Here is a 15,037-nt window from a genome sequence, read left to right as displayed (position 1 = left end):
AAATACATAAATTCCTGAAATTGCCTCTCAAACGCTTATATCTGCCTATTATAACAGTTTAAACACAAAATATACTGTAATATGCATTAATATATGCATTGTAAAAAGTTTTAGTCTTCTTCATTTCTTCTCTTAAGGGCTCAGCCAATCAGGGACAAGGAAAATGAAAGTCGCTCCTCTTTGCTAATAAAGCAGCATTTCAGGTTCTCACTCTATGAATAGGTGAGTTTTCTGTGAATAATTAGGAGTCACGTTTCACAGAAAAACCCTCGCATACTGAAACATGCACAGGCTTCACTGTATTGATCCAATACTTCACACTGGAGGACCTAGGAAAACAGTCAGACGATACTTTTTGGCACAGGCTATTTAAATATTATAACTGACCGTAACCTTTTCTTCATAAACGCTGTACGTGAATCTATAGATGTTTTGTGTTTTTGTAGCAGAATAATTCACCATGCAACAAAGCTTGAATAACCTAAAATAGTTTCTTAAACATAAGTTAATTTTTCTTTTGCCTCCACAGTCACTGAAGCTGAATGAGCAGGACATTCACATCAATCAATCAAGTTTATTTTTATAATACATTTACATCCTGAAAACATAAAAAGACTATGAAAGCAGTCAACAGCTGTTTCCAGTAATCAATGCGACTAAAGATAAACACATGGATGAGTTTCTCTAGATTTGACTGGGATTTTAACAATGAAAATGTTTAGAAACCCGACTTTGTAACTGTCTTTATGTGATTCTGAAGGTTCAGATCAGAGTCCATCACTACACCCAGATTTCAATCATGGTATTACAAGACGAAAGTCAAAAAAATACATTATTCTTATATTATTTCAACTTTATTCTCTATTTTTTTTTTGTTTGTTTGTTCGTATGGTCTCAACACTCCATCATACTCACCAGCCGTTTTATTAGGCGCACCAGTTTTCATCAGTTTCAACTTGATGTCTTCAGGATTCAGCAAAGGCTGGAAAAAGTTTGGTAAAGTTCAAGCCGCGCATCAGATCGAGGAAGAGGTGTGGCGCGGTTGCTGGGTGCCAGTTTATTTTTATAATACATTTACATCCTATAAACATAAGAAGATCATGAAAACAGTCAAAACATGTGAAAACCAATATTCAGGACTGAACAATCAGGAACATTCCCATAGGTGAAATTATCTATGAGCAAAGATATGAAGGAATGAGAGTGGGTTGACTAAGGTCATTGTTTTTTCAGGCTGTTTGTTTGGAGACAAAAACAAACCTTGGAAAACCTCTGAGTGCGTCAGGAGATAACGATAATATTGAACTTATTAGATTCAACTTAGTGCTTCTAATGTCGACATGACCAGTTTTGGAAAAGCTCCAGTCATATTTAACATCAGTTATCAATTTCAAAGCTATCAAGTTTATCTGTTTACAACAGACAACCAAAACTAAAAACAAATTCAGTTTGAAAACGTTAGAAATGCCAAATAATCCCTCAACTCCAAATATCTTTTCTTTTAAGTGATGAGATTGAAAGTTTGGTGTAAAATGATCAAACTGAATCTTTGTACTATTCAAAGTGGATTAAAAAGAAACACTCAGGTGATCAGAAGGAAGGAAGGAGGGACAAGTTGGAGGAGGAAGAGGAGGAGGAGGAGGAGGTGAGTCAGAGTATAAAACGCTGCTGCGCTGCTTCGGCTGACTTCAGACATTCACTGAAGCTTCGTTGTCCGAGTTTAGTTCCTGCTTGAAAATAGCAACATGTTCAAACGGTGAGTAAACGCCTCATGTTTTCTTTTTTTTGTTGTTTTTCCTGCTGTCCGCCTGTTTTTACTGCCAGATTGTATGTCAGGTTTATAACAAACAACCGACGAATTTAAATCATTTTACGTCACTGCTTAACCACCTGCTTGTTTATGAAAGCTTAAAGTTACACTTCATAAACCGTTTTAAGTTGTCACTTTAAATCTTGATTTATTTTAATGGTTTTTGATGATATTTGTTTGAAATCCACTTCACTGATGGCTTGAGTTTAGAAAAAAAACTACATAAAGTTGTCCTTGTTTATCTTTTTATCAAACTAACCCTTAAAAAAGGTGTTATGTCTTTTATTTACCTGTTTTACTTTATTTTTGAGCTTCTTGGTTTAAATTAACTCCGTTAAAGTAACTTCAGTGCTCCTGAGTGAAGCCCTCATCATCAGATTGCCATCATGAAGCTAAAAGCATCTCTTTGAACGTCTGCGCTGGTTTTCTATTGCAGCTCGTAGTTCTCTATACGTTGGAAAAGAAGAGACGCTTTGTGAGGTTTTTTCCCCCCGTTCTGTAGAGAAACACAAAGAAAGTCATTTAACCCTTCAGGTTGGGAAGTGGTTTCCCCCAGCTGCCACTGAACACACCTGAGACTCATCAGCAGCCATTTTCCATCCATCTTCACTCAGATTACTCACAAATCTGATATTTTTGGTTGCTTTATCTCTTAAGAAGGTCTCTAAATGCTTCATAAAAATCCATATTTTAATTTTGATGGAGTCACAGACTGAAAATCCGTAGTTTTTTTTTCTTGCTGTTCAACTTGATTGCAAAGGGAAGCAGCATTCAAACAAGCTGCAGTCAAACTCAAACGGGCTTTGCATTGGAGACGTGCTGAAATGTTTCTTTTTGTGTTTTTTAGATGTGTGGTCTGCTGCTCTGCGCCCTCGCTGCCGTTTCCCTCGCAAGCACCGCTCCAAAGTAAGCCGCCACATCATCAACGTCACCCAGTTCGGTTCATTGTGTTGATCCGGAAAATTACTGCAACTTTCTGTGAAACGATCGACCACAATGCACGTTTACAAAACTCCAGAGTTATTTTCATAAATCTGAACATTCTTTCGCTTATTACAGTTTAATCCCCTGATTGTATTCTCCTTTCTGAGCCAATTTTATAATCTATAAGTTTAAGTTGTCGCTGCTCTACAGTTAGAACATAAAACAGCAGCAGATTAATTATTTCTGGATTATTTAAACTAAAGCTTTTCCCTCCACACTTTGACCAAACCGGTAAAATCTTGTAGCAGAAAAAAAAAGTAAAAAGAGCAATCCAATCTTTAAAGTCAGTCCTTTATTTGTCTTAAAAATGTATTCAGAATCCATACATTTACATTTATGATGGTTTTTAAAAAGGAACAGGCTTCTGTTTTCTTTCCATGCTTTTCATAATTAGCTCACTAAATGGCATGTGCACTTCTCTTTCCCAATTTGAAGAGTGGCTAACAGAAAAGAGCTTGTGTTTCCATTATATTTTAACTTCAGAGAACAGAAAGCCTTGAATAAATATTTAAAAGTCCATACTTGATAAATTTATCAAGTAAATAATAATTACAAACTGCTTCAGTTGTATTTATTTTAAATAATTTGAGATGTTGGATATTTTAGTTTAGAAAACTTGTTCCCACTAAATAAATGCACTGATATTGACATTTGGGTATTTTAAGAATTTTATTGTGATCTTCTATTGCTGCAAGAGAGAGTTATATTTATTTAAAGGCCTTTGCCTTGAAGTTGTGGCATTTTTACACATGGTTTTGATCAAGAAGTTTCACTAATCTTATTTTTCTTTGTTTTACAGCAAGTGCTCCAGAAGATGGTAAATATCAATGTTTACAACTGTGATATATGGCTGTGTTTTTTTGTTTTTTTTTAAAGTCCAACCTTTGGAAGCCATTAACATCTTCAGAGAAGAGAACATTTCCTGTTCTAGCAGCTGCTGCCCCCTTCAGGCTGCGGCGGTCACTCAGTTCTGAACTTCATCAGATTTCTCTTATAGCTACTTTTTATTCTTTTTTCCTTTTTGTTACAGAGAGACTCGCAGCTCTGGTGAAACACCTGAATGGTAACAGCTAAACTAATCTGTCAACAGTAATCCTGAAACCGCTGAAGGGTTTTTAATAATGTTTTTTGTTTTGTTTTATTTTTAGAGGAAGCTACAGATAAACCTATGACCTCACAGCCAGGTAACAAAGACACGGACAGCTCCTACTTTATTCAAATATAGAGACACACCTTGGACACACTGCACACATTTTTGTTTGCTTTGTTTGATTGTGTTGTAACCTGAGAGACAAATTACATAACTCATAATTACTGCGCTAAATAATATTTATTTGTATCTTTTAACTCATTCAGACTCTGACGAGACAACTGAGATCCCAGGTCAGCATCAGAGTAAAACTCTGAGGCATCAGGATATATTTATACGTTACTATATTGATGAGTTATAAGGTTTAATAACCAATAATCTGTTTTGTCTTCTAGTCGACTCAGATGAAGCTGACTCAGATGCTTCCATGACTGAAGGTAATATAAACATTTTATATGTCAATTTGTTGTTTTTAATCTTTTTCCAGTTGTGTAATTGCTTAAAAATAAAGGAAATCAATGTACTTTAATATGGAGGTGAAAGATTTGCAGCCTTCAGTTTTCCAATTTTACATTTCCTGCCTTTTATTTTAATGAAACATAACATAATATTTAAACTTGGCATGAAATGGAGATAAGAAAGTTTCACTATCAGACAGCCATAAAAGGAATATGTAAAACAGAAATGTAAAACAGATATCCAACCAGAATCTGCTAAAACAATAATTCATAAGTATGAATATGTAATATTAACTGTAATGTTTATTCATATTTTTTTAAGAATTTGGATTAGAACTCAGATTATTTGCAGATATAGCTTTTTTGTTTTGTATATTTTACAAGCAGTAAAAGATTTCAACAAAGCCAAAAGTACAAAGTAATGAAAATTATAAAACAAACCTAATTACACAGTAAGCATGTTTAATCTCTTGCAGAGAGTTTTTTTTTTTGGTCACCACTGGACATTGTGACTTTAAAAGTAGTAATGCCTTTAAAAAATGTGAGGTGGCGCTATACTTATATCAACCAACTTTTTCTTTTTAAACACATCACATTCCTCCATATTTTTACACAAGTATTTAGCCATTGTTATAGTTACTCTTATAAATAGTTTCCATGTTCAGAGGCCTGATACAGTTGTAAAGATTTATATTATTTCTGATGTTTTTCTTCTTGTTTGTCTCTGAAAAGCTCCAGAATCTGCTGAAACCTCTGAGGTTTCAGGTCAGTGTTTTTCTTTAAGTGTAAAGGAAATGTTTTTGTTTTAGTTAATAGAAGAAGAATGTTTATTATCATATCTTTGTTTTCTATTTTAATACAATATGATGTGGCATACTTGGTAGCACTGTTGCCTCGCAGCAAGAAGGAATCCCAAGACCTTCCTGGAGTTAGCATGGAGTTAGCATAGAGTTAGCATAGAATTAGCATAGAGTTAGCATGGAGTTAGCATAGAATTAGCATGGAGTTAGCATGTTGTCTCCTTGTGCATATGTGGATAAATCACAAAATGTTTTAATATTTTGTCTTCCAGTGGAGAAAGAAGAAAGTGATGCAGATTCTTCTGTGGCTGAAAGTGGTAATCCATTTAATCCATGTCTTTATCAGACATTGTTCCTTTTTCTGCTTTCTATGTCTTATTTTATAGATGTAAGTCTGGCACAAATTTTGCCTTAAAGGCAAATAAAACTAAAAAAAGCATTGATCATCTTTCCAGTTCAGAAATATTTCACCTAATAGCATTATCAGTGAAATCTGACATGATGTGACTCATTATTAATTGTAGATGAAAGCAAAGACACTTCTGAGAAAACTGAAGGTAATATTTATTTCACCTGTCTGAATCTGTAGCTGTGTGTTTCCCTGAAACCTCACCTGTCCATGTTTGGACCTGATTCATTTTTCAGATTCTGCTGAATCAGATGAGAAAAGAGATTCACCTTTTCAGCGTGAGTCTTCAGTTCATCACCAATTCTTACACTTTTTGGGGTTTTTTATTACAAAACTGCTTAGATGCTTAAATTCCTTATTTTCCGTGTTTATCAGCCAGTTCAGTGGAGACTGGAGGGACATCTTTCACGATGAACAGCTCTGAAGGTGAGGCTGAAGACAAACAACAGCAGATACGTAAAACAGAGAATCGTCACATTCAGCCATGTTCATGTTTAATTAACTCCTCTGGATGTGTTCAAAGATCCCTCCACCATCAATGTGGTTTTACAGCCTAAAAATGTTGTAAATGTGTAACATGTCATGCAAAACGTTTTTAACATACTTCCAACCAGGGCCGGATTCATAAGGATTTGGGCCCCTGGGCTGGAGACAGTTTTGGTGCCCAATCCATTACAGAAAAATAATTTTATTAGTGTAAACTAGAACATATTAATAATTAAAAGGAGGATTTTTAGAAATTGGAAGGCCGACCAACTCCTAAATATATATTTACATAAAGTGTATATTTTATTTTTTAAGTCTATAAATTACTTGAAACCTTCCCAAATTGTAATTAGTTAACATTATAGGTGACCTACTTTACTCTTGTTTTGGACTTTTATATAAAATAATTGTTATATAGTTAAATAAATCCATCAACTATTAATATCAGTATTACTGCCTTTGGCTTCAACATAAAGAAAATGTAATAAAATTTGTGTTTTGATTTCACAGATGACGACACGTCCAGTAAAAGTGAGTATTTATTGATTTTATTCAACAGAGTCATGATGATATAAAAACAAAGACATAACTGCAAATACAGAACGTATAAGATTATAAGTTCTCTATACCTAAATAGAGAACTTATAATCATATAATCCAATAATATAATCTTCATGTTCCTGTATTTACCTGTGTGCAAAGTCTTTGATAAAATATCTTTATTATAAGTTTAATTCTGTTCTCTGTTTGTGTTTTAGGTGTTTTAGAATCATCTGAGGAACCACGTCAGTTTAATGTTCATATATTTTATTACTTAATGCTGTTAAAATCCACCAAGTTAAATGTTTTATTTTCCTCTTTTAGCTGCTTCAGATGAGGACGGGTGAACTGAAGGAAGACTCTGAGGGTACGAATGTAAAGATTTATATATTTATGTCTTCAACTGTGCTTCAGTTGCTGTTCAGAGATAAGTGGTTTATTAATGAAAACAAAATACAAAATAAAAAAGGAAATTATTTGAACATTTTGAGTATTTCTACTTCAAATTGTTTTATCTAGTCTTTACTGTTTGTTTGTTTGTTTTACTTTTTATTTTTCAAGTTGTTGGTGATAACCCTGATATTTCTGAGGAGAAATCTGAAGGTGAGATTTATTTAATTTAAACAGTTTTATGTGGACCTGTCACAATAAAAGTTTTTAAGAGATGATAAATAGTCCAAGAAATTATTGCGATAAACGATAATATTGTCGTTTTGAGACCATTTTCAAGTAGTATAACGATAACAGCATAATTCAAAATTGTCTAAACTTTGAATTTCAATGAACATTTAACACTGGAGCTGGAAGACATTTTAAATATTTAAAAAAAATAAACAAAAAAACAGAAACAACAAATAAAATTAATTATGAAGTCTCAGCAAATAAAACCGTCCTTCAAAAAAAGGAATTATTGAGTTTATTTTAATTTATAATATGACTATTTCATTGATTGCTTATTCAGACAGGCTTAGCTTTACATTGTCTTTATATTATTATTATTTTGACTCTCCATGCTTTTATTTTGAAGGTGTTACCGATGAAGGCTCTGATGATGTGGCTGCAGGTCAGATTCACTTTTATTTCATTGAAGCCATTCGATATTTAAGATTAATGTTCTGATTATTGTCACATCCACAAACTTTATTTTTTCTGAAATGTAATTTTTAATAATTATTTTTTCTGTTTGAAGAGCTCGACAGCAACACGTCAGAGGAAAGCTCAGAAAGTAAGATTACAATTCAAATTAATTCTTTGATACTGATTTATGTTGTATTTTTACTTATTTTAATTTTTTTTTTTTCTTAAAGCTACTTCTGAACCCAAAAGTGACGAAACATCAGAGGACGAATCTCAAAGTAAAGATTATAGTCGCAGTTACTTAATTCGTACTTCTTGTTTTTAATATTGTTCTTTTGCAACTTAAATCTTGTTTTCTTTCTTTTAGCTGCTTCTGAAGACAAAGACAACAAGTCTGAGGAAAAACCTGAAGGTGAGATTTTTTTAAATTTAGATTAGTTTGTTTAGATTTATCAAGATGGGGATTTTCAACAGGAAGCTTTTTATATTTTTTAACTTCACCCATCCTGTACGTAGTGACAAGATAAATAGTGTTCCTCGTCCAACTTTGTCTATCGAAGACTGTTTGCTTGTTTATTTTATTCTTTTCATTTTGAAGAGAAGATATATTTATTTCTGTTTATAAATATAAATACTTTCCACTCATAAGCAGAAAATCATGGATTAGTCATTTTAATTTCATAGAAACTGGTCAACTTTAGAATTATTGGTGGTTAATTCATTGGGAAACTGATGCTTTTGTAATAAAATATGTTGAAATTAGAAACTTTTGGGGATAAAACTACTGTAATAAGAGATTTATTTTAAGTTTACAGGGTTTTTTTTTTGGTTTTTTTTACCAGAGAGGGGCAATAAATCAGAGCTCTGAATAAATGTGTCCAAACCACTTAAACTGATTATATGTGGCTCAGCTTTAAGATGTTAGAAACATAGAACTCAAAACTAATGCAAGTTTTGCAAATTCAATTAATTAAAAAAATATTTATTGCAAAGGGAAATTAAATGTTGCTGTTCGAATATTAATTCACAATTTTTCAATGAGTTTTTGTAAAAAGTGATAGCTTCAGAAAGATTTCCTGTAGCAGTCCCTATTGCAGCACATTTGAAGAAGCCTCTGACGGAAGACACTTTTTCTAAGACAGTCAGAGTTGGCCTCACGTTTCTTGATTTTATGTAAGGTGTTTTATTTTCTGTAAAAATTGTCAACTAAACAACCAAGTAGTCAGAAATTAGGGTAAAAAACATAATTATTAACATATTTATATTTAATTCCACAGAAACTGGCAGCTTTGAAGAATTTGAAGGTAACAAAATTTTAGTCAATTAATAATTAAAAGTAAAATTATTTTATTTTCTTAATAATTTCCAACAAACTGACATACACAGCAGGAATGTTGCTGTGAAAACTTTTAAATCGAATCCATTTCTTTTATTTTTGGTCCACGATTTTTAGCTCCTCATGGTTAGAAAATGCAAACAGCTGCATTAAATTAATGTTTTTGTTCCTGCAGACGTAACCAATGATTCAGCCCTGAAACTGATCCCACCTCTGGTAAATATTCATTATTCTGTTTAATAAAAAGCAGCCATAACTCCCATGTTTTCTTTAAATATTCTGCTCTATGTGCATATTTCTAGACTTTCTAAGTATATTGTGAATATAAAAGAAATGATAGTTTTTACTTCTACTATTGTGATCTAACATAAACGTAAGATAAATAATCTGTGGTCTCATCCTTGTTCAACTCGTTTGTCTTCATAAATAGCCGGTTTGACGGTAAATCTTTTGTTTTCTCATTAAGTTGAGCTTTTCTTCCTCCTTTCTCCTTCTCTTGCATTCTAATCTGAAAGGATTAGAAGGAATCCTTCCAGATTAGAAGAGAGATGAGAGGCAGACAAAAGTTTAACAGGTTTTCCTGCAAAATCAAGGATTTAATAACAAATAAATATGTATTTTTTTCCAGATGAAACGACTGATTCTAAAGGTAAGAGTCTGTGCTAATGTCAAATAAATTCCTCCACAGAGATGTTAAAACACCAGACAAGCTGGACGGTTTTCAACGTAATCTTAGTCGTTTCTCATTTGATGCCAATAATTTGACCATTTCTAAACAAACTGACACGTTCCACAATAACAGGATGTAATCAGAAGATACTCAATAAATCAAATTATTTGCTACAAGCCAGGATTTAATCGCCAATGCAGTGATTAACCAATCAGATTCTTGTATCTATTTGCTTAGTTTAATTCCAGGTGGCGACTAATTAATATTATCATATTCCACAACTTTACCGTAGTAATTTCATAAAGCTGAAGAGAATAATCTTTCATCATTATTCACATTAACAGGATTAGATCTATTGGGAAAAAATTAAAAATCTGACTTTAACTCAAGTCTGAATTCTGAGATTAAAGTCAGAATTATTTTTATTATTTTATTTTTATTCATTTATTTACTTCAGTGATTCTTTTCCTCGGGTTTCGGACTGATCCACTCAAAAGTCATCAACTGGATAGAAATGTGTTTATTTTTCAATTATTATCTAAAAACTTCTCTATTTCTAAAATTACTTCTACATTATATAATTTTCCTTTCTAATCAAAATTAAAAACCTATCATTTATTATTATTAGACATGACATAAGTCATAATTTTAATTGGTTTTTAAAGTTCTTAATGCAAATTACAAATGTAAGCTGGAACATTTGAATCTTTTCCTACTTTTAAACGTTTAAACTGTAAGTGTTGCGTTAAATTTAATCCACCTGTTTTTTCTCTCCAGATGAGGAGGAACTGAGTGACGACGCTGAAATGACTGACGGTGGTAAATATCCCATTTTATGAATTAACTGGATATTAATTAACTTAGTTTTGTCTTAATTCAAGTGCACTAACTCAATAGTAACTTATCAGAGAGATATAGAAACTTGTTTTAAGAAACTTGTTTGATATTGATAAAAAAAACTTTAAAAAATACAGTAGTTCCACAGGCAGATTATTTCACTAAAACATGGAGAAATTGTCTTGTTATAAATACATTCATCTGCCAGTGGAACTAGTACTTTTTAAAATCGATATTAAGGGATTATTGACTTAAAACAAATTTCTATTAACTTTCTGATAAGTTAAGTTAATGTCTTATTTCAAGTGGAATAATATATTTGCGCTAAAAATAGTTGGTGAGTTTTGGTGTTTTTTGCAGTGTAAATAGGTGATTTAATATTTTCTAGGTACATAGTACCATTTTATAGAACAATTGAGCAACTACATTAACTTCAGTTATGATAAAAATACTGTAAATATTAAACATAACTTAAAATACATTTTGACACCTTAAAATTGGGCCTCTGTCTCTTTAAGAAGCACCTAATCTTTCTGACTTTGTGCCTTCAGGATGTCATCACAGCAAGGCCTCACTTTTATCCAGTTTCCAGCCGCTCTTAGGAGTGTTGGACTGAGAAGTAGTTAGTATGATGAGCTCAGTATTTCCACCAGCTGTTTGCTAATTGCTGCTGCCGCTAGTTTGAAGGAGCTGAGGCAGAAACTCAACTGAAATAACATTATAACATGATATAAAGCTCAAAATGTCTATTTAAATCCACTGATTTGGATAATTACCATGATTTTGTGTTTTATTCTATAAAGATATTTTAACATCTAAAGAAGCCAGATTGTTGAAAGCCTTAAATAACTACCGTTCGTTTATGCTAAATCCACAGACACTCCAGTTGACGACGACAAGAAGGAATCAGATGAAGTCACTGACAAAGATCTGGGCACTGACAGCTTAACTCATGAAGATGAGGAGGAGGCTACAGATGTCGCATCAAATGAGGAAGATCCACTGAATGACGACGGCGACGAGAAAGAGGCGACAGAGGAGGAGACGGATGGAGACGAGGGTGCGACCTCAGAAAGCGACGGCAAGGATGAAGATCAAACCGACAGCGAAGTTCCGAGCGATGAAGAAACTGATACGAACCAAACCGACAGCAAGGCGGAGAAAGACGAAGACGAGCCAGACAAGCTGGGCGAAGAAGAGACGCTTGCAGACGACTCACAGACTAAGGAGCCGGACGACCTGGCTCCAAACACGCCCGACTCCACTGAAGGTAAACGGCGATGGCTGACAGGTCAAAGTTCAGATTTCAGGACAGAGAACCTTCTCACGTCTTACAATCCTAAATTTTATCATAATTTTGAATAATTTTAGACGACAGAGCAACTCAAAGCTGCAGTAACTCTCAAAGAATTCTGTGATTTTTATTTTTCTTAATATTTTTGGTAAAGCATCCATCTGTAATAATCATATTTTAATGTTTATTTTTTAAAATATTCTGTGTAACTTCTAAAAGCAGTTTTCTTAAGTTTAATTAATAAATAGTGCCCACTTGTGTGCGATTAAATTTCGAGTTTTAAGGCAGCTTAGAGAACTTTAGTGAACAAATAAAACCATGAAGCAACTTTCTAAACTTTAAGCATCTTTGATCAATCGATCATCTAAAACCTGAAAGAGAATAAAAAGATTTGAAGATGAACCTTCATCATTCCTCAAAATATTTTATTTAATCTTATTCTTGTGACGCATTAAAAATAACTGACAATAGATATTAACACGACTCATTTCCAGAATTCATCTTTTTATCATTTTAAATGAGTGAAAAAGTGTTATTGTTTTTATTATTGACTGTGACAGCTTAACAATAATATTAAATATATTTGCAAAACGTAAAACAAGGCAACGTTAAGGTGAACAGAACAGTAATATTCATATTCACATAAACGCAGTTATATAAAAATATATACAAGATTAATCTGCTGGAGGAAATACACTGACTTCCAGATTTTCTTTAACAAACTTTACCGTGATTTTAAAGTTAAATTTCAATGCAGCAGTTTGTAATAATTGTGTTATTTTTACTGGAAGAGAATGAATTAAATAAATATATATATGTATTATAGACAAGCTTTCAAAATAAACCATTTAAAGGCAGAATTAATTAAAAGCTAAACAGTCCAAATGTGACATCTCAAGTTCTATCCCGTTGCAGCACAAACTTCTGACATGGACCTACTTGATGACTCCACTCCCGCAGGTAGATTTATTTGTTTTAGACTCAATATCTGACTTGGTACAGAAAATTTAATTCCTAGTTTGTTCTGAAATGCTGTAATATTATAAAGATAAACATTTTTATTATATTTTTCATGCTAACTAAAGTAAACTTCTGCTTTTCTCTAATAGCTGGGAACCAGACGCCCAGTCTCTGAACCATGGAAGCTCTCTGATGCCAGGTATTACTGAGAATATAAAAATAACAACATTTTCATTTGTTTATGAAACGAGTTTGAATTTAAGAGGAAATAAAATATCAGAAACGTACAAAAAAAATTCTTACATTATTTTTCAGTTGCAAAAGGAAACTTCAATGGATTTTAATCAATCGATCAAATTTTATTTGTATAGCACATTTCAGCAGCAAGGCATTTCAAAGTGCTTTACATCATTACAAACACAGAATCACAAAGCAACATAGAATCAATAATCAAAACACGACATTAAATAAAGTTCCATCAATAAATTTGTAATTGATTACATTTCAAATACAATTCTAAACAGGTGGGTTTTTAGTCGAGATTTAAAAGAAGTCAGTGTTTCAGCTCCTTTACAGTTTTCTGGAAGTTTGTTCCAAATTTGTGGTGCATAGATGCTGAAAGCTGCTTCTCCTCGTTTGGTTCTGGTTCTGGGGATGCACAGCAGACCAGAACAAGAAGACCTGAGAGGTCTGGAAGGTTGATACAATAAAAGCAGATCTTTAATGTATTGTGGTGCTAAGCCGTTCAGTGATTTATAAACTAACAACAGTATTTTAAAGTCTATTCTTTGAGCTACAGGGAGCCAGTGGAGGGACTTTAAAACTGGTGTTATGTGCTCTATCTTCCTGGTTTTAGTGAGAACGTGAGCAGCAGCATTCTGGATCAGCTGCAGCTGTTTAACGCTGTTGTAATAATCAATACGACTGAAGATGAACGCATGGATGAGTTTCTCTAGATCTGGCTGAGACATTAGTCCTTTAATCCTGGAAATGTTCTTCAGGTGATAGAAGGCCGACTTTGTAACTGTCTTTATGTGGCTCTGGAGGTTCAGGTCAGAGTCCATCACTACTCCCAGGTTTCGGGCCTGATCGCTGGTTTTCAGTTGTAATAACTGAAGCTGTGCATTGACTCTAAATCTATAGCTCTAGATCTATAACTCTAGATCGTTCCTCTTTAGGTCCAAAAATAATAACTTCAGTTTTGTTTCTGTTCAGCTGGAGAAAGTTTTGGCACATCCACACATTTATCTGTTCTAAGCATCTGTTCAGTGATTGGATGGGGTCAAAGGTCACCTGGTGACATCGTAATGTAGAGCTGTGTGTCATCTGCATAGTTATGGTAGCTAATATTATTTCCTGTTATAACCTTATTACCTAATCCTTAATGGATTTTTTAGGCGAGGTATAAAGGAGTTTATTATCTGAACTTCAAGATTTATGAACAGGTTTGCAATATTTTATGTTGCTAAAATATGCTACAACATAACTTCTGCTTTACCACAGTTTGCTGCACAATCATTTAAAAACCGGCTTTTATTATTTTCAAAAAGAATTAAAAAGTTTCTAAAAAGTCGAAGCTTTTTTCCGTCCTGCTAACATATTTGGGTAAATGAACGTTCTGGTGTTGTTTCCTGACAGAACGGCGCTCCGGTGTCTCCATGGTGATTTACTGCTGCCATGACAACAACAAACTAACCTGCAACTAAACTCAACTGTCTCTTTGTTTTGTGTCTTTTTGATTTGAGGCTGCTTTTGTTTTTCATAAAGAGATATTAGAAAATATCTTCTTTCCACTCTTTCTCCTCCTTGTTCTTCTCTGGGGTCTCTTTTAATTTTAGCTCATTTTCTCGCCTGTCTGCAGAAAATATTATCCCAGCTGCTGATCTTAGATCTGCTCTGTGGGTCTGATTTCACACATTAATGTGTACATACAGTCCACTTTACCGTTTACTTTACAAACATTAATGATTATTTTTACAAGAAATTGATGAATGTCAAGTTCTTCACTGTACACAGAAATTGGCTAATAAAGTGTGAACTGTCAGAAACTGCCTGAATTTTTTTCCGAGAATAAAAAGTCTGTTTTTCTTAATCATTTTGTGAACATAACTTAATTTCAAGTAATTTGTCTTTGTTCACTTACTTATTTTATGTATCGACGATATATAACGATATCAATTTTCAGAATAGAAATACCAAGACAGAGGAGAAGATCATTTCTGTTTTGGGTTTATTTTCACTTGTTACTTTTGCATTGGATAACATGCAAAATGTGATTTTAAAGAG

General features: G+C 33.1%; 2 protein-coding genes across 2 annotated transcripts; both read left to right on the top strand.

Annotated features, from left to right (window-relative positions):
* The first annotated feature begins 1,745 nt into the window (after positions 1 to 1,745).
* Positions 1,746 to 6,924, top strand: LOC111607964 (clumping factor A-like). Its single transcript, XM_023330121.1, has 15 exons — positions 1,746 to 1,756; positions 2,658 to 2,716; positions 3,594 to 3,611; positions 3,825 to 3,857; positions 3,943 to 3,978; positions 4,151 to 4,177; positions 4,280 to 4,321; positions 5,075 to 5,107; positions 5,415 to 5,459; positions 5,667 to 5,699; positions 5,788 to 5,829; positions 5,927 to 5,977; positions 6,548 to 6,568; positions 6,796 to 6,822; positions 6,902 to 6,924. Exons 1-15 carry the CDS (start codon positions 1,746 to 1,748, stop codon positions 6,922 to 6,924), a joined length of 501 nt encoding a protein of 166 aa, XP_023185889.1.
* A 2,265-nt stretch (positions 6,925 to 9,189) lies between these two features.
* On the top strand, positions 9,190 to 14,799 carry LOC111607965 (prothymosin alpha-B-like). Its single transcript, XM_023330122.1, has 7 exons — positions 9,190 to 9,206; positions 9,619 to 9,639; positions 10,438 to 10,479; positions 11,375 to 11,767; positions 12,707 to 12,751; positions 12,901 to 12,950; positions 14,390 to 14,799. The coding sequence occupies exons 3-6, from the start codon at positions 10,467 to 10,469 to the stop codon at positions 12,924 to 12,926; spliced, it is 477 nt and encodes a 158-aa protein (XP_023185890.1). The 5' UTR covers positions 9,190 to 9,206; positions 9,619 to 9,639; positions 10,438 to 10,466; the 3' UTR covers positions 12,927 to 12,950; positions 14,390 to 14,799.
* The last annotated feature ends 238 nt before the right edge of the window (positions 14,800 to 15,037 follow it).

The sequence above is a fragment of the Xiphophorus maculatus genome, unplaced genomic scaffold, assembly GCF_002775205.1.
Source record: "Xiphophorus maculatus strain JP 163 A unplaced genomic scaffold, X_maculatus-5.0-male Unplaced_Scaffold_BN000204F, whole genome shotgun sequence".
NCBI classification, from domain to species: domain Eukaryota; kingdom Metazoa; phylum Chordata; class Actinopteri; order Cyprinodontiformes; family Poeciliidae; genus Xiphophorus; species Xiphophorus maculatus.
The sequence above is the reverse complement of the archived record's forward strand: the minus strand, read 5'-3'. Positions and strand labels throughout refer to the sequence as shown.

Bases quoted from the DNA above. Each gene is read 5' to 3' on its own strand.
- LOC111607964 (XM_023330121.1), top strand. The intron at 5,108-5,414 runs GTCAGTGTTTTT...TTTGTCTTCCAG, and splicing joins TGAAACCTCTGAGGTTTCAG to TGGAGAAAGAAGAAAGTGAT. The intron at 5,978-6,547 runs GTGAGGCTGAAG...TTGATTTCACAG, and splicing joins CACGATGAACAGCTCTGAAG to ATGACGACACGTCCAGTAAA.
- LOC111607965 (XM_023330122.1), top strand. The intron at 11,768-12,706 runs GTAAACGGCGAT...ATCCCGTTGCAG, and splicing joins CACGCCCGACTCCACTGAAG to CACAAACTTCTGACATGGAC. The intron at 12,752-12,900 runs GTAGATTTATTT...TTTCTCTAATAG, and splicing joins TGATGACTCCACTCCCGCAG to CTGGGAACCAGACGCCCAGT.